The sequence below is a fragment of the Pseudophryne corroboree genome, chromosome 5, assembly GCF_028390025.1.
Source record: "Pseudophryne corroboree isolate aPseCor3 chromosome 5, aPseCor3.hap2, whole genome shotgun sequence".
Classification (NCBI taxonomy): domain Eukaryota; kingdom Metazoa; phylum Chordata; class Amphibia; order Anura; family Myobatrachidae; genus Pseudophryne; species Pseudophryne corroboree.
Genome location: NC_086448.1, coordinates 509,220,502 through 509,246,481, shown reverse-complemented (window position 1 = coordinate 509,246,481; position 25,980 = coordinate 509,220,502). Strand labels below are relative to the sequence as shown.

The 25,980-nt window shown below is 47.3% G+C and overlaps 1 protein-coding gene across 2 annotated transcripts in view; it reads left to right on the top strand.

Moving 5' to 3' along the window:
* DUSP22 (dual specificity phosphatase 22) overlaps positions 1-25,980 on the top strand; it is a 264,351-nt gene that overhangs the window by 128,023 nt on the left and 110,348 nt on the right. For both annotated transcript variants that reach the window (XM_063923058.1, XM_063923059.1), the window contains exon 3: positions 13,851-13,933. In XM_063923058.1, coding sequence (XP_063779128.1) covers positions 13,851-13,933 — 83 coding nt within the window. The remainder of the gene's footprint in view (positions 1-13,850; positions 13,934-25,980) is intronic.

The following is a 25,980-nucleotide window of genomic DNA, read 5'->3' as shown; positions in this document are numbered from 1 at the left end:
CTCCCTCTGTCTCCCCAAAGGGCTAGTGGGGTCCTGTCTTCGATAAGAGCATTCCCTGTGTGTCTGCTGTGTGTCGGTACGTGTGTGTCGACATGTATGAGGACGATGTTGGTGTGGAGGCGGAGCAATTGCCGGTAATGGTGATGTCACCCCCTAGGGAGTCGACACCGGAATGGATGGCTTTGTTTATGGAATTACGTGATAATGTCAGCACGTTACAAAAATCAGTTGACGACATGAGACGGCCGGCAAACCAGTTAGTACCTGTCCAGGCGTCTCAGACACAGTCAGGGGCTGTAAAACGCCCTTTACCTCAGTCGGTCGACACAGACCCAGACACGGACACCGAATCTAGTGTCGACGGTGAAGAAACAAACGTATTTTCCAGTAGGGCCACACGTTATATGATCACGGCAATGAAGGAGGCTTTGCATATCTCTGATACTGCAAGTACCACAAAAAGGGGTATTATGTGGGGTCTGAAAAAACTACCTGTAGTTTTTCCTGAATCAGAGGAATTGAATGAAGTGTGTGATGAAGCGTGGGTTAACCCCGATAGAAAACTGCTAATTTCAAAGAAGTTATTGGCATTATATCCTTTCCCGCCAGAGGTTAGGGCGCGCTGGGAAACACCCCCTAGGGTGGATAAGGCACTCACACGCTTATCAAAACAAGTGGCGTTACCGTCTCCTGAAACGGCCGCCCTCAAGGATCCAGCTGATAGGAGGCTGGAAACTACCCTGAAAAGTATATACACTCATACTGGTGTTATACTGCGACCAGCCATCGCCTTTGCATGGATGTGCAGTGCTGGGGTGGTTTGGTCGGATTCCCTGACTGAAAATATTGATACCCTGGATAGGGACAGTATTTTATTGACTATAGAGCAATTAAAGGATGCTTTTCTTTATATGCGAGATGCTCAGAGGGATATTTGCACTCTGGCATCGAGAGTAAGTGCGATGTCCATATCTGCCAGAAGAAGTTTATGGACGCGACAGTGGTCAGGTGATGCGGATTCCAAACGGCATATGGAAGTATTGCCGTATAAAGGGGAGGAATTATTTGGGGTCGGTCTATCGGATTTGGTGGCCACGGCAACAGCCGGGAAATCCACCTTTTTACCTCAGGTCCCCTCCCAACAGAAAAAGACACCGTCTTTTCAGCCGCAGTCCTTTCGTTCCTATAAGAACAAGCGGGCAAAAGGACAGTCATATCTGCCCCGAGGCAAAGGAAAGGGTAAGAGAGTGCACCAAGCAGCTCCCTCCCAGGAGCAGAAGCCCTCCCCGGCTTCTGCAAAGCCCTCAGCATGACGTTGGGGCTTTACAAGCGGACTCAGGGGCGGTGGGGGGTCGACTCAAGAATTTCAGCGCACAGTGGGCTCACTCACAGGTGGACCCCTGGATCCTGCAGGTAGTGTCTCAGGGTTACAGGTTGGAATTCGAGAAGTCTCCCCCTCGCCGGTTCCTAAAGTCTGCTCTGCCAACGTCTCCCTCAGACAGGGCGACGGTATTGGAAGCCATTCACAAGCTGTATTCTCAGCAGGTGATAGTCAAGGTACCCCTCCTACAACAGGGAAAGGGGTATTATTCCACACTATTTGTGGTACCGAAGCCGGACGGCTCGGTAAGACCTATTCTAAATCTGAAATCTTTGAACCTGTACATACAAAAATTCAAGTTCAAGATGGAGTCACTCAGAGCAGTGATAGCGAATCTGGAAGAAGGGGACTTTATGGTGTCCCTGGACATCAAGGATGCTTACCTGCATGTCCCAATTTGCCCTTCACATCAAGGGTACCTCAGGTTCGTGGTGCAAAACTGTCATTATCAGTTTCAGACGCTGCCGTTTGGATTGTCCACGGCACCTCGGGTCTTTACCAAGGTAATGGCCGAAATGATGTTTCTTCTGCGAAGAAAAGGCGTATTAATTATCCCTTACTTGGACGATCTCCTGATAAGGGCAAGGTCCAGAGAACAGCTGGGGGACGTAGTAGCACTAACCCAAGTAGTGCTGCAACAGCACGGGTGGATTCTGAATTTTCCAAAATCTCAATTGACCCCGACGACACGTCTGCTGTTCCTGGGAATGATTCTGGACACGGTTCAGAAAAAGGTGTTTCTTCCGGAGGAGAAAGCCAGGGAGTTATCCGAACTTGTCAGGAACCTCCTAAAACCAGGAAAAGTGTCTGTGCATCAATGCACAAGAGTCCTGGGAAAAATGGTGGCTTCTTACGAAGCGATTCCATTCGGCAGATTCCACGCACGAACTTTTCAGTGGGATCTGCTGGACAAATGGTCCGGATCGCATCTGCAGATGCATCAGCGGATAACTTTGTCTCCACGGACAAGGGTGTCTCTTCTGTGGTGGTTGCAGAGTGCTCATCTGTTAGAGGGCCGCAGATTCGGCATACAGGACTGGGTCCTGGTGACCACGGATGCCAGTCTGAGAGGCTGGGGAGCGGTCACACAGGGAAGAAACTTCCAGGGAGTGTGGTCAAGCCTGGAGATGTCTCTTCACATAAATATACTGGAGCTAAGAGCGATTTACAATGCTCTAAGCCTGGCAAAACCCCTGCTTCAGGGTCAGCCGGTGTTGATCCAGTCGGACAACATCACGGCAGTCGCCCACGTAAACAGACAGGGCGGCACAAGAAACAGGAGGGCAATGGCAGAAGCTGCAAGGATTCTTCGCTGGGCGGAAGTTCATGTGATAGCACTGTCAGCAGTGTTCATTCTGGGAGTGGACAACTGGGAAGCGGACTTCCTCAGCAGACACGATCTACACCCGGGAGAGTGGGGACTTCATCCAGAAGTTTTCCACATGATTGTGAACCGTTGGGAAAAACCAAAGGTGGATATGATGGCGTCCCGCCTCAACAAAAAACTGGACAGGTATTGCGCCAGGTCAAGAGACCCTCAGGCAATAGCTGTGGACGCTCTGGTAACACCAGTCAGTGTATGTGTTTCTTCCTCTGCCTCTCATACCAAAAGTACTGAGAATTATACGGCAAAGGGGAGTAAGAACGATACTCGTGGCTCCGGATTGGCCAAGAAGAACTTGGTACCCGGAACTTCAGGAGATGCTCACGGAAGATCCGTGGCCTCTACCTCTAAGACGGGACCTGCTTCAGCAGGGACCGTGTCTATTCCAAGACTTACCGCGGCTGCGTTTGACGGCATGGCGGTTGAACGCCGAATTCTAAGGGAAAAAGGCATTCCGAAAGAGGTCATCCCTACCCTGGTAAAAGCCAGGAAGGAGGTAACTGCACAACATTATCACAGCATTTGGAGAAAATATGTTGCGTGGTGTGAGGCCAGGAAGGGCCCGACGGAGGAATTTCAACTGGGTCGATTCCTACATTTCCTGCAAACAGGATTGTCTATGGGCCTCAAATTAGGGTCCATTAAGGTTCAAATTTCGGCCCTGTCGATTTTCTTCCAGAAAGAATTGGCTTCAGTTCCTGAAGTCCAGACTTTTGTAAAAGGAGTACTACATATACAGCCCCCGGTTGTGCCCCCAGTGGCTCCGTGGGATCTTAATGTAGTTTTGGATTTTCTCAAATCCCATTGGTTTGAGCCACTCAAATCGGTGGATTTGAAATATCTTACATGGAAAGTAACCATGCTACTGGCCCTGGCTTCAGCCAGGAGAGTGTCAGAATTGGCGGCTTTATCGTATAAAAGCCCATATCTGATTTTCCATTCGGACAGGGCAGAACTGCGGACGCGTCCTCATTTTCTGCCTAAGGTGGTTTCAGCGTTTCACCTGAACCAGCCTATTGTGGTGCCTGCGGCTACTAGCGATTTGGAGGATTCCAAGTTGCTGGACGTTGTCAGGGCATTGAAAATATATATTTCAAGGACGGCTGGAGTCAGAAAATCTGACTCGCTGTTTATACTGTATGCACCCAACAAGCTGGGTGCTCCTGCTTCTAAGCAGACGATTGCTCGTTGGATTTGTAGCACAATTCAACTTGCACAGTCTGTGGCAGGCCTGCCACAGCCTAAATCTATCAAGGCCCATTCCACAAGGAAGGTGGGCTCATCTTGGGCGGCTGCCCGAGGGGTCTCGGCATTACAACTCTGCCGAGCAGCTACGTGGTCGAGGGAGAACACGTTTGTAAAATTCTACAAATTTGATACCCTGGCTAAAGAGGACCTGGAGTTCTCTCATTCGGTGCTGCAGAGTCATCCGCACTCTCTTGCCCGTTTGGGGGCTTTGGTATAATCCCCATGGTCCTGACGGAGTCCCAGCATCCACTAGGACGTCAGAGAAAATAAGATTTTACTTACCGATAAATCTATTTCTCGTAGTCCGTAGTGGATGCTGGGCGCCCATCCCAAGTGCGGATTGTCTGCAATACTTGTACATAGTTATTGTTACAAAAAAATCGGGTTGTTATTGTTGTGAGCCGTCTGTTCAGAGGCTCCTACGTTTGTCATACTGTTAACTGGGTTCAGATCACAAGTTGTACGGTGTGATTGGTGTGGCTGGTATGAGTCTTACCCGGGATTCAAAATCCTTCCTTATTGTGTACGCTCGTCCGGGCACAGTATCCTAACTGAGGCTTGGAGGAGGGTCATAGGGGGAGGAGCCAGTGCACACCACCTAGTCCTAAAGCTTTTATTTTTGTGCCCTGTCTCCTGCGGAGCCGCTAATCCCCATGGTCCTGACGGAGTCCCAGCATCCACTACGGACTACGAGAAATAGATTTATCGGTAAGTAAAATCTTATTTTTTATCATATGAATTAGATATCTGTGGTGGTTAAGCTCCCAAGAGAACCCTTTTCTTTTATATATATATATATATATATATATATATATATATACTTCCTAACATTTATTTATTAACAGTTTTTTATATAGCGCAGCAAATTACGTTGCGCTTTACAACCGGACACAATGATACTGGGTAATAACAAACAGTCAGAGGTAGAAACGCAGTGTTCTCAAGCTTCCAATCTAAGCTTGCAACATTGCAGAATTAGTAAATTGTACATTCCATGTGCCATATTGTTCAGTCAAAATTATGCTTCCGATGGTGACCCTCCACTTCAGTTTCCCAAACTTCATCATTACAGTATACGTTCAGGATCCCGACTGTCGGGATCCCGGCAGCCGAAATACCGACACCGTAATCCCGACAGGCATCACAACCCAGATGACGGCATCCTGCAAAGGATCAGGATCCCAACGACGGAATCCCGACAGCCAGGATCCCGAAGGTAAGTATTAATGGCCGGGTTATGTTTAGGCTGCTGGATGTGGGGTTAGGTTTAAGCAGGGGAGGGGGGTACTGGATACTGACCGCCGGCATTACGACCGCTGGGTTTTCATACTGAATTCATGATTACAGTCCAGGTTTTTACCACTTGCCTGGCACTGTTGCATGTGAGTGATGCAGTGGTCTTTGACCGCCATTACTTCTGGAATTGTGCCCCAGAATGCCGTGCGGCCAGCATTGCCCTGTGCGGGGAGGGTAACTTAGTTCCTCTCCCAGCACATTATGGCTGATCTCTGCGTGGGTTGGAGGAGGGGTAATGTCCATCAGAAATATATAACCAGTGGGGTTGGAGGAGGAGAAATATAAAGTTAAATAAGGCTGGGAGCTGGTAGTTTATATAACTTGTTGTTTTCTCTGACGTCCTAGTGGATTCTGGGAACTCCGAAAGTACCATGGGGAATAGCGGCTCCGCAGGAGACTGGGCACAACTAAAGAGAGCTTTTAGGTCACCTGGTGTGCACTGGCTCCTCCCACTATGACGCTTCTCCAAGCCTCAGTTAGATTTTGTGCCCGGCCGAGGTTGGATGCACACTAGGGGCTCTCCTGAGCTTCTAGAAAGAAAGTATATAATTAGGTTTTTTATTTTACAGTGAGACCTGCTGGCAACAGGCTCACTGCAGCGAGGGACTAAGGGGAGAAGAAGCGAACCTACCTGCTTGCAGCTAGCTTGGGCTTCTTAGGCTACTGGACACCATTAGCTCCAGAGGGATCGACCGCATGGAACTGGCCTTGGTGTTAGGTCCCGGAGCTGCGCCGCCGTCCCCCTTACAGAGCCAGAAGCAAGAAGAGGTCCGGAAAATCGGCGGCAGAAGACATCAGTCTTCACCAAGGTAGCGCACAGCACTGCAGCTGTGCGCCATTGCTCCTCATGCACACTTCACACTCCGGTCACTGAGGGTGCAGGGCGCTGGGGGGGGGGGGGGCCCCTGAGCAGCAATAAAAACACCTTGGCTGGCATATATATCACAATATATAGCCCCAGAGGCTATATATGTGATAAATACCCCTGCCAGAATCCATAAAAAAGCGGGAGAAAAGTCCGCGAAAAAGGGGCGGAGCTATCTCTCAGCACACTGGCGCCATTTTCTCTTCACAGTGCAACTGGAAGACAGCTCCCCAGGCTATCCCCTGTAGTTTTCAGGCTCAAAGGGTTAAAAAAGAGAGGGGGGGCACTAAATTTAGGCGCAATATTGTATATACAAGCAGCTATTGGGAAAAATTCACTCAATATAGTGTTAATCCCTAAATTTTATAGCGCTCTGGTGTGTGCTGACATACTCTCTCTCTGTCTCCCCAAAGGGCTGTGTGGGGTCCTGTCCTCAGTCAGAGCATTCCCTGTGTGTGCGCGGTGTGTCGGTACGGCTGTGTCGACACGTTTGATGAGGAGGCTTATGTGATGGCAGAGCAGATGCCGATAAATGTGATGTCGCCCCCTGTGGGGCCGACACCAGAGTGGATGGATAGGTGGAAGGTATTAACCGACAGTGTCAAGTCCTTACATAAAAGGCTGGATGACGTAACAGCTATGGGACAGCCGGCTTCTCAGCCCGCGCCTGCCCAGGCGTCTCAAAGGCCATCAGGGGCTCAAAAACGCCCGCTCCCTCAGATGGCAGACACAGATGTCGACACGGAGTCTGACTCCAGTGTCGACGAGGTTGAGACATATACACAATCCACTAGGAACATCCGTTACATGATCCTGGCAATAAAAAATGTGTTACACATTTCTGACATTAACCCAAGTACCACTAAAAAAGGGTGTTATGTTTGGGGAGAAAAAGCAGGCAGTGTTTTGTTCCCCCATCAAATGAGTGAATGAAGTGTGAAAAAGCGTGGGTTCCCCCGATAAGAAACTGGTAATTTCTAAAAAGTTACTGATGGCGTACCCTTTCCCGCCAGAGGATAAGTTACGCTGGGAAATATCCCCTAGGGTGGATAAGGCGCTCACACGTTTGTCAAAAAAGGTGGCACTGCCGTCTTAGGATACGGCCACTTTGAAGGTACCTGCTGATAAAAAGCAGGAGGCTATCCTGAAGTCTGTATTTACACACTCAGGTACTAGACTGAGACCTGCAGATAGTGCTGCTGCAGCGTGGTCTGTAACCCTGTCAAACAGGGATACTATTTTGCGAACATAAGACGTCGTCTTATATATGAGGGATGCACAGAGGGATATTTTGCCGGCTGGCATCCAGAATTAATGCAATGTCCATTCGGTCAGGAGGTTATTAGAGACCCGACACTGGACAGGTGATGCTGACTTTAAAAGGCACATAGAGCCTTATAAGGGTGAGGAATTGTTTGGGGATGGTCTCTGGGACCTCGTATCCACAGCAACAGCTGGGAAGAATTTTTTTTTACCTCAGGTTTCCTAACAGCCTCAGAAAGCATTGTATTATCAGGTACAGTCCTTTCGGCTTCAGAAATGCAAGCGTGTAAAACGAGGGAAGAGGGAAAAAGCTGCACCAGTCAGCCAGTTCCCAGAATCAAAATTCTTCCCCCGCTTCCTCTGAGTCCACCGCATGACGGGGGGGCTCCACAGGCGTAGCCAGGTACGGTGGGGGGCCGCCTCAAAAATTTCAGCGATCAGTGGGCTCGCTCACAGGTGGATCCCTAGATCTTTCAAGTAGTATTTCAGGGGTACAAGCTGGAATTCGAGGCGTCTCCCCCCCGCCGTTTCCTCAAATCTGCCTTGCCGACAACTCCCTCAGGCAGGGAGACTGTGCTAGAGGCAATTCACAAGCTGTATTCCCAGCAGGTGATAGTCAAGGTGCCCCTACTTCAACAAGGACGGGGTTACTATTCCACACTGTTTGTGGTACCAAAACCGGACGGTTCGGTGAGACCCATTTTATATTTGAAATCCTTGAACACATACATAAAAAAATTCAAGTTCAAGATGGAATCGCTCAGGGCGATTATTGCAAGCCTGGAGGAGGGGGATTACATGGTATCCCTGGACATCAAGGAGGCTTACCTACATGTCCCCATTTACCATCCTCACCAGGAGTACCTCAGATTTGTGGTACAGGATTGCCATTACCAATTCCAAACACTGCCGTTTGGACTGTCCACGGCACCGAGGGTCTTTACCAAGGTAATGGCAGAAATGATTATACTCCTTCGAGAAAGGAAGTTTTAATTATCCCGTACTTGGACGATCTCCTTATAAAGGCGAGGTCCAAGGAGCAGTTGTTGGTCGGAGTAGCACTATCTCGGGAAGTGCTACAACAGCACGGATGGATTCTATACATTCCAAAGTCACAGCTGGTTCCTACCACACGCCTACTGTTCCTGGGGATGGTTCTCTACACAGAACAGAAAAAAGTGTTTCTCCCGCAGGAGAAAGCCAAGGAGCTGTCATCTCTAGTCAGAGACCTCCTAAAACCAAAACAGGTATCGGTGCATCACTGCACACGAGTCCTGGGAAAAATGGTATCTTCTTACGAAGCAAAATTCCATTCGGCAGGTTCCATGCAAGAACCTTTCAGTGGGACCTCTTGGACAAGTGGTCAGGATCGCATCTTCAGATGCATTGGCTGATAACCCTGTCTCCAAGGACCAGGGTATCTCTACTGTGGTGGCTGCAGAGTGCTCATCTTCAAGAGGGCCGCAGATTCGGCATACAGGACTGGGTCCTGGTAACCACGGATGCCAGCCTTCGAGGCTGGGGGGCAGTCACACAGGGAAGAAATTTCCAAGGACTTTGGTCAAGTCAGGAGTCGTCCCTACACATAAATATTCTGGAACTGAGGGCCATTTACAATGCCCTAAGTCTGGCAAGGCCTCTGCTTCAAAACCAGCCGGTACTGATCCAATCAGACAACATCACGGCAGTCGCCCATGTAAACCGACAGGGCGGCACAAGAAGCAGGACGGCGATGGCAGAAGCCACAAGGATTCTCCGATGGGCGGAAAATCACGTCTTAGCACTGTCAGCAGTGTTCATTCCGGGAGTGGACAACTGGGAAGCAGACTTTCTCAGCGGACACGACCTACACCCGGGAGAGTGGGGACTTCATCCAGAAGTCTTCCAACTGTTGGTAAACCGTTGGGAAAGGCCACAGGTGGACATGATGGCGTCCCGCCTAAACAAAAAACTAGAGAGATATTGCGCCAGGTCAAGGGACCCTCAGGCGATAGCTGTGGACGCTCTAGTGACACCGTGGGTGTACCAGTCAGTTTATGTGTTTCCTCCTCTGCCTCTCATACCAAGGGTACTGAGAATAATAAGAAAACGAGGAGTAAGAACAATACTCGTGGTTCCGGATTGGCCAAGACGAGCGTGGTACCCGGAACTTCAAGAGATGATCTCAGAGGACCCATGGCCTCTGCCGCTCAGTCAGGACCTGCTGCAGCAGGGGCCCTGTCTGTTCCAAGACTTACCGCGGCTGCGTTTGACGGCATGGCGGTTGAACGCCGGATCCTGAAGGAAAAGGGCATTCCGGAGGAAGTCATTCCTACGCTGATTAAAGCCAGGAAAGATGTAACTGCAAAGCATTATCACCGCATATGGCGGATGTATGTTGCTTGGTGTGAGGCCAAAAAGGCCCCAACAGAGGAATTTCAACTGGGTCGATTTCTGCATTTCCTACAAGCAGGAGTGACTATGGGCCTGAAATTAGGCTCCATTAAGGTACAGATCTCGGCTCTGTCGAATTTCTTCCAGAAAGAACTAGCTTCACTACCTGAAGTTCAGACGTTTGTTAAGGGAGTGCTGCATATTCAGCCCCCTTTTTGTGCCTCCAGTGGCACCTTGGGATCTCAACGTGGTGTTGAGTTTCTTAAAATCACATTGGTTTGAGCCACTTAAAACCGTGGATCTAAAATATCTCACGTGGAAAGTGGTCATGTTATTGGCCTTGGCTTCAGCCAGGCGTGTGTCAGAATTGGCGGCTTTGTCATGTAAAAGCCCTTATCTGATTTTCCATATGGATAGGGCAGAATTGAGGACTCGTCCCCAGTTTCTCCCTAAGGTGGTATCAGCTTTTCACTTGAACCAACCTATTGTGGTGCCTGCGGCTACTAGGGACTTGGAGGATTCCAAGTTGCTGGACGTAGTCAGGGCCTTGAAAATTTATGTTTCCAGGACGGCTAGAGTCAGGAAAACTGACTCGCTATTTATCCTGTATGCACCCAACAAGCTGGGTGCTCCTGCTTCTAAGCAGACTATTGCTCGCTGGATTTGTAACACAATTCAGCTGGCAGATTCTGCGGCTGGACTGCCGCATCCTAAATCAGTAAAAGCCCATTCCACAAGGAAGGTGGGCTCATCTTGGGCGGCTGCCCGAGGGGTCTCGGCTTTACAACTTTGCCGAGCTGCTACTTGGTCAGGGGCAAACACGTTTGCAAAATTCTACAAATTTGATACCCTGGCTGAGGAGGACCTTGAGTTCTCTCATTCGGTGCTGCAGAGTCATCCGCGCACTCCCGCCCGTTTGGGAGCTTTGGTATAATCCCCATGGTCCTTTCGGAGTTCCCAGCATCCACTAGGACGTCAGAGAAAATAAGATTTTACTCACCGGTAAATCTATTTCTCGTAGTCCGTAGTGGATGCTGGGCGCCCGTCCCAAGTGCGGATTGTCTGCAATACTTGTACATGGTTATTGTTAACTAAAGGGTTATTGTTGAGCCATCTGTTGAGAGGCTCAGTTGTTTTCATACTGTTAAACTGGGTATGGTATCACGAGTTATACGGTGTGATTGGTGTGGCTGGTATGAGTCTTACCCGGGATTCAAAATCCTTCCTTATTATGTCAGCTCGTCCGGGCACAGTGTCCTAACTGAGGCTTGGAGGAGGGTCATAGTGGGAGGAGCCAGTGCACACCAGGTGACCTAAAATCTTTCTTTAGTTGTGCCCAGTCTCCTGCGGAGCCGCTATTCCCCATGGTCCTTTCGGAGTTCCCAGCATCCACTACGGACTACGAGAAATAGATTTACCGGTGAGTAAAATCTTATTTTTTTACTACGACTAAGTGGTGGTGGTGGTGGGGGGTAATATTACCACTTGGAGGTCTATTGCCAATAGGACGTAGGAAGTTATTTTATAATGGGGGCCTATGGGTGGAGGGTGAGAGATGGGTGGGGTGCAACACACCCCATAGATATATAGAATTTTTACTATAGTAATATATATTGCTTTTTCAACTTTAAGTAATAAAAAAAACTACTATTTCTGAGTTTTGTGGAGACAAAAATTGTCGTGTTAAGTGGTTAATTCACCAATGCTCAAGCATGGATATCTTTAAAACCTGGACTGTAACTGCAGACTTTGGGAAACTTTGCTCTACTGTTTTTAAGCTCTCAGTTTTTTAGTAATCCAAGATTGTTATATAGTACAGTGTACCTAAGAAGGCCACTTCTGTTGAAGTGGGAGTAAATGTTACATACTTAATGGACAAGTAATAATGCAGTGGAATGGGAACCATTATTATTATTATTATTATTATTATTATTATTAATTGATGATTGGGAAAGATTTATTTTAAATAGTTTGATAACTATGAACCCATGATATTTTTTTATGGCAGTTCACAGTGCTAAACAGGTTAAGTCTCCCGTATCCAAAATTCCAAAAATACAAAATATTCTGCAATGCTGATTTATTTTTTTTGCGTGGCTGAGATAGTGACCCCTTTTCTTTCTGACAGTTCAATGTTCGCAAACTTTGTTTAATACACAAAGTTATTAAAAATATTATATAAAATTATCTTCAGGCTATAGGTGCTCCCTAAAAATGCACCACAATGTGAAGAAAAGGAAATGGTAGACAATGTGGAATATACAGTAAATGATCATCTAAAACACTAGTCAGTCTTATAAGGTGATGAGTGCTTTATCCTACCATTGCAGATAAAGAATATGAAAAACAAAGTAAAATAAACAATAGGATAATACGTTCCAAAAGATTAACACATAAAACTAGTAGAAAAGTATTAATCGTTTTATAGCTATGAATTTGAAAACTCCAGGGAACAGAGTGTTCTCATGCATGTAGGCTTAATTACTCCTAATGTAAGCCAATATTGTTACATTTTTACTCTTAGACTGACAGTTAATATGAGCTCAAAATGCACAGTAGTCACACTTGGAATAAAGTACATCTGAGTTTATTACACATGAGTTAACAAATAAACAGTGAAAAGACATAGGAGAACTTCAAACCCGATAGTCAGGTACCCATAGGTTAACTTTGCCAGAGTTCAGTGACCGGTGGGCGATGAAAAATCCAACACTGGATCATGGGGTCCACGATCACTGGGTGCTGGCAAAGGTTCCTCAGGGTCACCTGGAATGTGTCCACATTTGGAAGCATTTTGAGACCAGTGTCTCTTTATCTCTTTCCAACACCATTCTTAATCTGCCTGCTTCTGTACCACAGGGGATAGACCCAGAGTGTTACCAGAGTCAGGGGCTGTATATGAAATATAAATGAATTTTGTGTATGTACACAAACTTTGTTTCATGCACAAATGTATTAAAAATAATGTATAAAATTACCTTCAGGCTATATGTATAAGGTGTATATGAAACATGAATACATTATGGGCGGGATGTACTAAGCGGAAAATGCGGTAAACTCCCTGTTTACCGCATTTTCCTGATGTACTAACCCCCGGCCGGCAGGACAGCGCCGCGTCGGGGTACGCCAGCTAAGCTGGCCTACGTCCATAGAAGCCTATGGGCTTCTCTCCGCGGCGCTGTGTGAGGGATCCGATTGGATCCCTCACAGCATGCCCTGCGGCCGCCCCCGTTACCCCGCGCATGCGCAGACTAACTTCTGGGGCCGAATCCCGGAAGTCAGGCTGCCGCTGTGCATCGCGGAGGACAGCTCTTATCGGAAGAGCTGTCCTCCGCAATGCTGATCGCATATGTTAGTACATATGCGATCAGCATCGTGGCGCAGGGAGGCGAAGGGCGGCGATGTACATTAGTACATCCCGCCCTGTGTGTCATACCCAAGATTTCCCATTATGGTATGCAAATATTCTAAAATGCTGAAAAATCAGATATTCAAATACATCATGTCCCAAGCATTTTGGATGTGGGATACTCACCCTGTAATACTTTGAAAGTTATAGATAACCGGTATCAGCTAAGCCAGTGGTTCTCGAACTCGGTCCTCAGGACCCCACACAGTGCATGTATTGCAGGTAACCTAGCAAGTGCACAGGTGTATTAATTACTCACTGACACATTTTAAAAGATCCACAGGTGGAGCTAATTATGTCACTTGTGATTCTGTGAGGAGACCTGCAAAACATGCACCGTGTGGGGTCCTGAGGACCGAGTTTGAGAACCTGTGAGCTAAGCCAATGGTTCCCAATCCCGGTCTGTAAGGCACTCCAACAGTCCAGCTTTTAAGGATAGCCATTCTGAGGTACAGGTGACTTAATTAGTACCTCAATCAGAATTATTATACCATCTGTGCACAAGCAGGGAAACTGCGTTTGGGACCACTAAGCTAAGCTAGGTCATTTTTCAAGACATTGAAGTTGTGATGTAGAGGTTTTTTTTTTTTCCCTTTGACTTAAAGTGGATCCTTTTATTATTCCCCTGCAGATGCTCGGGATATTGAACAACTACACAAGAATAACATTACTCACGTTTTGTCTATACATGACAGTGCCAGACCTATGTTAGAGGTAAGCAGAACTGGTTTTCCATTTTCCGCCTTGCTTTGTAAGTATGATTTATTACATCCTTCCACATGTCCTTGTCTACCATTGAATTTACTGGCTAAGGCGTGTCTTGAAGATATGTGATTGCTGGTCTGGAAGCAGTCTTAATAGTATTGCATAATTCTTATTTCTCTATCGTCCTAAGTGGATGCTGGGGTTCCTGAAAGGACCATGGGGAATAGCGGCTCCGCAGGAGACAGGGCACAAAAGTAAAGCTTTTACAGGTCAGGTGGTGTGTACTGGCTCCTCCCCCTATGACCCTCCTCCAGACTCCAGTTAGATTTTTGTGCCCGGCCGAGAAGGGTGCAATTCTAGGTGGCTCTCATAAAGAGCTGCTTAGAGAGTTTAGCTTAGGTTTTTTATTTTACAGTGATTCCTGCTGGCAACAGGATCACTGCAACGAGGGACAGAGGTGAGAAGAAGTGAACTCACCTGCGTGCAGGATGGATTGGCTTCTTGGCTACTGGACATGAAGCTCCAGAGGGACGATCACAGGTACAGCCTGGATGGTCACCGGAGCCACGCCGCCGGCCCCCTCACAGATGCTGAAGCAAGAAGAGGTCCAGAATCGGCGGCTGAAGACTCCTGCAGTCTTCTTAAGGTAGCGCATAGCACTGCAGCTGTGCGCCATTTTCCTCTCAGCACACTTCACACGGCAGTCACTGAGGGTGCAGGGCGCTGGGAGGGGGGCGCCCTGGGAGGCAAATGAAAACCTTTAAAAAGGCTAAAAATACCTCACATATAGCCCCAGAGGCTATATGGAGATATTTACCCCTGCCTAAATGTACTAAATAGCGGGAGACGAGCCCGCCGGAAAAGGGGCGGGGCCTATCTCCTCAGCACACGGCGCCATTTTCTGTCACAGCTCCGCTGGTCAGGAAGGCTCCCAGGTCTCTCCCCTGCACTGCACTACAGAAACAGGGTATAACAGAGAGGGGGGGCAAAATAAATGGCAATATATCAATATAAAAGCAGCTATAAGGGAGCACTTAATCATAAGGCTATCCCTGTCATATATAGCGCTTTTTGGTGTGTGCTGGCAGACTCTCCCTCTGTCTCCCCAAAGGGCTAGTGGGTCCTGTCTTCGTATAGAGCATTCCCTGTGTGTCTGCTGTGTGTCGGTACGTGTGTGTCGACATGTATGAGGACGTTATTGGTGTGGAGGCGGAGCAATTGCCAAATATGAGGATGTCACCTCCTAGGGGGTCGACACCAGAATGGATGCCTTTATTTGTGGAGCGTCAACTCGCTTAAGCAGTCGTTTGCCGACATGAGGCGGCCGGACACTCAATTAGTGCCTGTCCAGGCGCCTCAAACACCGTCAGGGGCTGTAAAACGCCCCTTGCCTCAGTCGGTCGACACAGACCCAGACACAGGCACTGATTCCGGTGGTGAAGGTGACGAATCAACCGTATTTTCCAGTAGGGCCACACGTTATATGATTTTGGCAATAAAGGAGATGTTACATTTAGCTGATACTACAGGTACCACTAAACAGGGTATTATGTGGGGTGTGAAAAAACTACCAGTAGTTTTTACCGAATCAGAAGAATTAAATGACGTGTGTGATGAAGCGTGGGGTGCCCCGATAAAAAACTGCTAATTTCAAAGAAGTTATTGGCTTTATACCCTTTCCCGCCAGAGGTTAGGGAGCGCTGGGAAACACCTCCTAGGGTGGACAAAGCGCTAACACGCTTATCAAAACAAGTGGCGTTACCCTCTCCTGAGACGGCCGCACTTAAAGATCCATCAGATAGGAGGATGGAAAATATCCAAAAAGGTATATACACACATGCAGGTGTTATACTACGACCAGCTATTGCGACTGCCTGGATGTGCAGTGCTGGGGTAGTTTGGTCAGAGTCCCTGATCGAAAATATTGATACCCTGGACGGGGACAATATTTTACTGTCGTTAGAACAAATAAAGGATGCATTTCTTTATATGCGTGATGCACAGAGAGATATCTGCACACTGGCATCACGGGTAAGTGCTATGTCCATTTCGGCCAGAAGAGCTTTATGGACACGACAGTGGACAGGCGATGCGTAGAGGAGTTATTTGGGGTCGGTCTATCGGATTTGGTGGCCACGGCTACGGCCGGGAAATCCACCTTTCTACCTCAAGTCACTCCCCAACAGAAAAAGGCACCGACTTTTCAACCGCAGCCCTTTCGTTCCTTTAAAAATAAGAGAGCAAAGGGCTATTCATATCTGCCACGAGGCAGAGGACGAGGGAAGAGACAGCAACAGGCAGCTCCTTCCCAGGAACAGAAGCCCTCCCCGGCTTCTACAAAAGCCTCAGCATGACGCTGGGGCTTCGCAAGCGGACTTGGGGGCGGTAGGCGGTCGTCTCAAGAATTACAGCGCGCAGTGGGCTCACTCGCAGGTAAATCCCTGGATCCTGCAGATAATATCTCAGGGGTACAGGTTGAAATTAGAGACAGAGCCACCTCGCCGTTTCCTGAAGTCTGCTTTACCAACGTCCCCCTCAGAAAGGGAGACGGTTTTGGAAGCCATTCACAAGCTGTATTCTCAGCAGGTGATAGTCAAGGTACCTCTTCTACAACAAGGGAAGGGGTATTATTCCACTCTTTTTGTGGTACCGAAGCCGGATGGCTCGGTAAGGCCTATTCTAAATCTGAAGTCCTTGAACCTGTACATAAAGAAGTTCAAGTTCAAGATGGAGTCACTCAGAGCAGTGATAGCGAACCTGGAAGAAGGGGACTTTATGGTATCCTTGGACATCAAGGATGCGTATCTCCACTTTCCAATTACCCTTCACACCAGGGGTACCTCAGGTTCGTTGTACAAAACTGTCACTATCAGTTTCAGACGCTGCCGTTTGGTTTGTCCACGGCACCTCGGGTCTTTACAAAGGTAATGGCCGAGATAATATTTCTTCTTCGAAGAAAAGGCGTATTAATTATCCCATACTTGGACGATCTCCTAATAAGGACAAGGTCCAGAGAACAGCTAGAGATGGGTTTAGCACTATCTCAAGAGGTGCTAAAGCAGCACGGATGGATTCTGAATATTCCAAAATCCCAATTAATGCCGACAACTCGTCTGCTGTTCCTGGGGATGATTCTGGACACAGTTCAGAAAAAGGTTTTTCTTCCCGAAGAAAAAGCCAAGGAGTTATCTGACCTGGTCAGGAACCTCCTAAAACCAGGAAAGGTGTCTGTACATCAATGCACAAGAGTCCTGGGAAAAAATGGTAGCTTCTTACGAAGCAATCCCTTTCGGCAGATTCCATGCAAAGGGATCTGTTGGACAAATGGTCAGGGTCGCATCTTCAGATGCACCTGCGGATAACCCTGTCGCCGAGGACAAGGGTATCCTTTCTGTGGTGGTTGCAGGAGGCTCATCTATTGGAGGGCCGCAGATTCGGCATGCAGGATTGGATCCTGGTGACCACGGATGCCAGCCTGAGAGGCTGGGGAGCAGTCACACAGGGAAGAAATTTCCAGGGAGTGTGGTCGAGCCTGAAAAAGTCTCTTCACATAAGCATTCTGGAACTAAGAGCAATCTACAATGCTCTAAGCCAGGCGGAACCTCTGCTTCAAGGAAGACCGGTGTTGATCCAGTCGGACAACATCACGGCAGTCGCCCATGTAAACAGACAGGGCGGCACAAGAAACAGGAGGGCAATGGCAGAAGCTGCCAGGATCCTTCGCTGGGCGGAGAATCACATGATAGCACTGTCAGCAGTATTCATCCCGGGCGTGGACAACTGGGAAGCAGACTTCCTCAGCAGACACGACCTTCACCCGGGAGAGTGGGTACTTCATCCAGAAGTTTTCCACATGCTATTAAACCGTTGGGTAAAACCAATGGTGGACATGATGGCGTCTCGCCTCAACAAGACACTGGACAGGTATTGCGCCAGGTCAAGAGATCCGCAGGCAATAGCTGTGGACGCGTTGGTAACACCTTGGGTGTACCAGTCCGTATATGTGTTTCCTCCTCTGCCTCTCATAACAAAGGTATTGAGGATTATACGGCAAAGAGGAGTAAGACTAGTGGCTCCGGATTGGCCAAGAAGGACTTGGTACCCGGAACTTCAAGAGATGGTCACGGACGATCCGTGGCCTCTACTTCTGAGAAGGGACCTGCTTCAGCAGGGTCCTTGTCTTTTTCAAGACTTACCGCGGCTGCGTTTGACGGCATGGCGTTTGAATGCCAGATCCTAAAAGGAAAAGGCATTCCAGAAGAAGTCATTCCTACCTTGATAAAGGCAAGGAAGGAAGTCACCGCGAAGCATTATCGCCGTATTTGGCGAAAATATGTTGCGTGGTGCGAGCAGCGGAGTGCTCCGATGGAGGAATTTCAACTGGGTCGTTTTCCTACATTTCCTGCAATCAGGATTGTCTATGGGTCTCAAATTGGGATCTATTAAGGTTCAAATTTCGGCCCTAACAATATTCTTCCAAAAAGAATTGGCCTCAGTCCCTGAGGTCCAGATTTTTATCAAAGGAGTACTGCATATACAGCCTCCTGTGGTGCCTAAGGTGGCACCGTGGGATCTAAATGTAGTTTTAGATTTCCTCAAATCCAATTGGTTTGAACCACTAAAGAATGTGGATTTGAAATATCTCACATGAAAAGTGACTTTGTTACTGGCCCTGGCTTCGGCCGGGAGAGTATCTGAACTGGCGGCTTTGTTTTATAAAAGTCCTTATTTAATTTTCCATTCGACATAGGGCAGAGCTGCGGACGCGTCCGCATTTTCTCCCTAAGGTGGTATCAGCGTTTCACCTGAACCAGCCTATTGTAGTGCCTGCGGCTACAGACGACTTGAAGGACTCCAAGTTGTTGGACGTTGTCAGAGCCTTAAAAATATACATTTAAAGGACGGCTGGAGTCAGAAAATCTGACTCGCTGTTTATACTGTATGCACCCAACAAGTTGGGTGCACCTGCTTCTAAGCAGTCGATTGCTCGTTGGATTTGTAACAAAATTCAACTTGTACATTCTGTGGCAGGCCTGCCACAGCCTAAATCTGTTAAGGCCCATTCCGCAAGGAAGGTGGGCTCATCTTGGGCGGCTGCCCGAGGGGTCTCGGCATTACAACTCTGCCGAGCAGCTACGTGGTCAGGGGAGAACACGTTTGTAAATTTTTACAAATTTGATACCCTGGCAAAGGAGGACCTGGAGTTCTCTCATTCGGTGCTGCAGAGTCATCCGCACTCTCCCGCCCGTTTGGGAGCTTTGGTATAATCCCCATGGTCCTTTCAGGAACCCCAGCATCCACTTAGGACGATAGAGAAAATAAGAATTTACTTACCGATAATTCTATTTCTCGGAGTCCGTAGTGGATGCTGGGCGCCCATCCCAAGTGCGGATTATCTGCAATACTTGTACATAGTTATTGTTAACTAATTCGGGTTATTGTTTAGGAAGCCATCTTTCAGAGGCTCCTCTGTTATCATACTGTTAACTGGGTTTAGATCACAAGTTGTACGGTGTGATTGGTGTGGCTGGTATGAGTCTTACCCGGGATTCAAAATCCTCCCTTATTGTGTACGCTCGTCCGGGCACAGTACCTAACTGGAGTCTGGAGGAGGGTCATAGGGGGAGGAGCCAGTACACACCACCTGACCTGTAAAAGCTTTACTTTTGTGCCCTGTCTCCTGCGGAGCCGCTATTCCCCATGGTCCTTTCAGGAACCCCAGCATCCACTACGGACTCCGAGAAATAGAATTATCGGTAAGTAAATTCTTATTTTTATTAAACAGTTTGATATCACAACCTCCTTTATGGTTTAATCTACATGTATGACCTTTGCACTATTCCATTTGTTCTCAAACTCTGTCCTCGGGACCCCAAACAGTACATGTTTTCCAAGTCACATGGTGTACTCATTACTTACTGATACCTTTTAGAAGATTCACGTGTGATTCTATGAGGAGTATTGGAAAACATGAACTGTGTGTGGTCCTGAGAACCGAGTTTTAAAACCTATGCACTGTTCCATAGCAGTTTGGTATGTTTAGTGAAGAAAACATTGGGGATCATGTACACATTTCTGCAATAGTTTTCTCTGTGTTTTTATTGAGCCAGGATAATACGCTAAGGCTGGAATTCAATTACCTGCTCCAAATTACCACGGGTTAAAAAAATGAAGGTTGCTTCTGGCTTTACCGCCAAGTGCTATTCACTTGTACTACCTTTTTCACCCTATAGCCTTATTAACGCCCATTTGAGTAGTGTGTTGACTGGCATTAACACGCAGAATCCGTGAAAAGTTCACAGATTTGCGTGTTAAGTGTCGCAGCACCCGTTAACCTGCTGAGGCAGGTGAAAAAAAAAATCCCAGATAACTCTTGGCTTTGAGGCTAATTGGATAGCTTCGGGGGATCAATTAGTTTGCGGTAATCTACAGTGACTAATTGAATTTCAGCCTAAGTGGCCTTTACACTGTTCAAATGCAATGACTACATTAGAAAAATAAATGCTCATTTAAAGCACAGTCGGCATGCTGATTTGTGCAAATCACAATGGACATCTTTATGTGTGTGAAAAATATTGTCTTGCCTAATAGGACCAGCTGGGGGGTCTGTAGTAAGTGTGATTTGCACAAATCACCATGTATACCAATGTGTGTGTTTACTGCTCCAAAAAACTTGCAAACACATACCTCCCAACTTTAGCTTTCCATGGGTTGGGACCCCAAAAGGGGGCATGGCCTCAGTTGAGTGGGCGTGGCCTCACGTTATGACCCTGTATTCAACATTCCAGGGCGTACTCAGTGCTCCCCGAGCAGCTGGGCAGCCCCCGGCTCACCTACCTGCACTGAATAGATACTGTGCGCGCGCACGGCATCTCTTCTGTGATCACCGGCTGCTTTGCAGAGCAGAGAAGTGCGTGATCAAAGCCTCCCCAACTTAATCCCCGGCCATCAGTGGGACAGTGTCCGATTAGCGAAACAGTTGGGAGGTATGCAAACATATTTAAAAAGTTACGACAATTACTACAGATTCGGTTTGTTTTTAATATTGCGGAAGATATTCTGAAAAAGTGTTTGATTATTCATCTTATTCACCCCATGGAAATCACTGTGTATTTTGTCAATCTTGAGTGCATTTGTTGTAACACCAAGGCGTTTTCCTGATGCTCGGTGATAGCAAGAGGAGCAGAATTTGTTATTGTCAAAGTGTTTATTCACAGTATCTACATTACTTAGTTTTCCATATCTATTGATCCAATATGCAGGGCATGTGTTAGGGACTATCATTTGCATTTGGAACTCTCTAATGCCTGAGCTCTGCTGTAATATGATGTGTGTTTTGGCTGTCTGCCAACATTGCAAACTCAGGGCTGTTACTAAGTAAGGAAAATATTTCTCCGGTAATCACTGGACGATAAAAATGCTTATTGGTATTTGTTATCCTAGACAATAACATGCTACAACTAAGTAATGGGAAATGAAATGATTCTCAAATGAAATCCTATATCCATTAATAATCCTAGTAGTAATAGTATTACAGTATGTACTATATTTTCTAGGTCCAGATATACCAATGTACTTTATAGAACACTTGTAGTGCCAATCCTACTAATATAGACCTAATATATAGGTTGCCATTTATTAAAGTACCTACAGTATGAGTGTCTGTGTGTATAAGTTTTATACCTACAGTGGGGCTGATGGTAGGTTTTATTCAACTGTCATCGGCCACTGTGTGCGTGTTCAAATGCTTTGAGATGATGTTGAGATGTACTTGAGATGTTTCAGCATTGTATTTATATCTGCTGTCTAGTTCAATGCAAGATATTTTCTGCAGCGGGGTACTGCTATTCCACAGGGAATAACATCGGGGTGTAGAGTTGATCTTGATCCAAGGCACCAACAGGCTAAAGCTTTGACTGTTCCCTGGATGCAGTGCACCGCCTCCTCTATAGCCCCGCCTCCAGGCACTGGAGCTCAGTTTGTAAGTTAGTGCCTGCAGAGCAGGTCACTAACAGTGGGGGCTACGCTAGGCAGCCCTAATAAGAGCTTTTTAAGAAGACTTCAAGGGCCGCAGCACTTTCTATGTCATTCTGATATGCTGTGCTGCAGCTCCATCACCTCCCCCAGCAGCGCTGCATACTCCCGCGGCCTGGTTCCCGGGTACTTGTAGTGGAGGCGCACCTGACTTCAGGCACACACCACTGACGCTCTTCTGGATCGTGTGACTGCACATCAGGGAGGAGGTACGAGGGTCCCCCAGGTGGGACCTGCCGGTAAATAGCGGTCCGGTCGCAGTCCCAGTAGATAGACCGCGCTGCTGGCGTGGACACTGTACTGCACAGGGACCCCACTATATCCACCAGGGCAGGGAGCACAGGTGGGATTTACTAAAATCCGTTTAATATAGGCTCCATAGTACCCGGTGGTGAGGACCAGCATAGGGGGTAAGGCGCTGACCTGTAGACCCTCCCCTAGCTCCGGAAGCCATCTACTGCTGGTGTTCCCGCCCTGGAGCTGCATTTCTCTCCCTCACTCCCTGACAGAGATTTTGGCACCATCTTCACTACTAGCTGGGCTGATCTCCGTGACTGCAGGGTTCTGTCTCCACTGTAAAGCCGCCTGTCTTATCAGCGCTGTGCATTTACAGGCACTTAAGTATTCTACAGATGTAGCCACCTTTATCTTGACCGATTCTCCGCCTAGACGGACGTTTAGTCACGCTAAGGCGATAGCTTAGCTTGCTGAGTTTAATCACAGGCAGGCGCGTTGAGGCGATTCTAGATACTCTGCATGCATTACACATCACCACCACTGGGTGGCTAATGCTCCACTAATCCAGTACTTTTGATCGTATAGCGGCGGATTGATCTACAGCTCTGGCAAATGGTCAGTGACGACTGTAATGTTAATAGATGGTGACCAATGGTCAGACGGTGAGAGTTCTCAATATACATAAATAGTTTATACAGACACAAACGAACATGTTAAAACACTTGTGTATGCAGATGCAAGATTGTGTATGGAGACGCAAGTAATTTTGTAAAAGGAAGTATGTACAATGCATAAACACCATGCTTTTGAAATACATGTACAGTATGAGCGTCCGAGTTCCCGTGACATTAATTTTATTAGAATTTTTTTTCTTTGTTATACATTCAATGGAAGGGTGCACACAGGTTTCACATAAATCTTGTCTTGTAACCTGATCGGAACTCCCTACCTGTCTACTGCATGAACTGTGCAGGCTCCCAGGGGGGGAAGGGGAAAGTGGGATGGGGGTAGGGCGAGGCAGTGAAAAATACCGTGTTCAAAGAACGGGCCAATGCTGTAGGAGCGTCATAATCCCCTAGCTAAAATACACAGGGTCGATAGGGATAAGCGAGGTCTATGCACATAACGATACACCAGACCCCATCGCATCACAAAGTGACAAAATGTCCGAGGCACATGAACCCCCGTTTTGTAGAATTATGTGCATAGACCTCGCTTAACCCTATCGCCCCTGTGTATTTTAGCTAGGGGATTCCGACGCTCCTTCAGCACTTCCCCGAAGCCTGCAAAACCTATGCCGTCACTCGCTCCATAGCTGAGTGCTGACACTAGGTGGATGTTAATGTGCCTTGGACATTTTGTCACTTTGTGATGCGATGGGGTCTGGGGTATCGTTAAGTGCATAGACCTCGCTTATCCCTATCGACCCTGTGTATTTTAGCTAGGAGATTCTGACGCTCCTTCAGCATTGCCCCGTGACCTACAAAATCTGTGCTGTTACTTGCTCCATAGCCGAGGGCCTCCATGGGGCAAGGAGTCACAGGCGGTAGCCATTTCAATTGAGTCTGCCCTGCTACAGAATTGTATGTGTACCGTATGGTGCATAGAACCTTAACAGTACAACCGCTCCTGCAGCTTTGCCCTGGTTTATGTGAATAACTCCCTCCCTGTCTACTGCATGACCTGTGCAGGCTCCCAGGGGGGAAGGGCGATGGGCTAGGGGCAGGCGGTGGAAAATACCGTGCTTTTGAAATGCAAGTACTGTATGAGTCAGAGTCCCCAGTATGTTCTTCTAGTGTACTAATTAGCACGAACAGCTTGTAACGTACAGTGGCAAGTTTAATCTTTCTATGTATAATGGATAGATAAAAGTTCCTTCCTAAGTTCCTAGATGTCAAATCACCGTCCTTAGTATCTCTGTACAGTATGTTCTACTACTGTACTAATTAGCACGAACAGCTTTTAACTGGATGCCAAATCACCGTACTTAGTATCTCTGTACAGTATGTTCTTTTAGGGTACTAATTAGCACGAACAGCTTGTAACGTACAGCGGCAAGTTTAATCTTTCTATGTATAATGGAGAGAGATAAAAGCTCCTCAGTAAGTTCCTGGATGCCAAATTACCGTACTTAGTACCTCTGTACAGTATGTTCTATTAGGGTACTAATTAGCTGTTCGTGCTAATTAGTACCCTAATAGAAAATACTATACAGAGATACTAAGGACGGTGATTTGGCAACCAGGAACTTAGGGAGGAGCTTTTATCTCTCTATATTGTACATAGAAAGATTAAACTTGCCACTGTACATTACAAGCTGTTCGTGCTAATTAGTACACTAGTAGAACATACTGTACAGAGATACTAAGTACAGTGATTTGGCATCCAGGAACTTAGGGAGGAGCTTTTATCTATCTCCATTGTAATCTTTCTAAGTATAATGGAGAGAGATAAAAGCTACTCCCTAAGTTCCTGGATGCCAAATCACTGTCCATAGTATCTCTGTACCGTATGTTCTACTAGTGTGCTAATTAGGACGAGCAGCTTGTAACGTACAGTGGCAGGTTTGATCTTTCTATGTATAATGTAGAGAGATAAAATCTCCTCCCTAAGTTCCTGGTGCTGCCACAAGACAGGGGTTCACGTGCCTCGGACATTTTGTCACTTTGCGATGCGATGGGGTCCGGTGTATCGTTATGTGCATAGACCTCGCTTTTCCCTATCGCCCCTGTGTATTTTAGCTAGGGGATTCTAACGCTCCTTCAGCATTGCCCCGTAGCCTGCAAAATCTGTGCTGTTACTTGCTCCACAGCCAAGTGCCTCCATGGAGCTAGCAGTCACAGGCGGTAGCCATTTCAATTGAGTCTGCCCTGCTATAGAATTGTATGTGTACCGTACGGTGCATAGAACCTTGACAGTAGAAACTCTCCTGCAGCTTTGCCCTGCTTTATGTAAAACTTGTGTTTTGTCAGTTTGCTATGTGATCGAGCCCGGTGTAACGTAATGTGCATAGACCTCGCTTATCTCTATCACCCCTGTGTATTTTGGCTAGGTGATTGTGACGCTCCTTCAGCATTGCCCCGTAGCCTGCAAAACTTTTGCCATCTCTCACTCCATATCCGAGCGCTGCCTGCCAAGTGGTGGGGGTTCAGGGGCGTCGGCCATTTTGCCAGTGTGCTGTGCGATTGAGTCCGGTGTACCGTAATGTGCATAGACCTCGCTTATTCCTATCGCCCCTGTGTATTTTAGCTAGGGGATTGTGACACTTCTTCAGCATTGCCCCATAGCCTGCAAAATCTGGACTGTTACTTGCTCCGTAACCTAGGGCCTCCGTGGGGCAAGGAGTCATAGGTGGTAGCCATTTCTATTGAGTCTGCTCTGCTACAGAATTGTACGTGTACTGTACGGTGCATAGAACCTTAACAGTAGAACCGCTCCTGCAGCTTTGCCCCGGTTTATGTGAATAAAAAAATAATAAAGTGTCTGGAAAAAACTAACATGCATTCGTACTTTAGAAATCGAACTCGGGACTCTGAGTATAGGAAGCTGAACACTTCACCACTTCGCCGCAGACAGATGAATAAATCCATTGGTTTTGATTATGCTGTAATGGCTACGGGATTAGGACGCTAACATACTGTACAAAATTCCTAATCTCAAGATTCAATAGTGAACTTCTAACACGTCCATTTGCGACAGTGTACACTACTGGTTTTATGTTGTTTTGTCTGCGGGACTTGGACGCTCACATATACATAAAGTACTGTAGATGGATCATATACTGT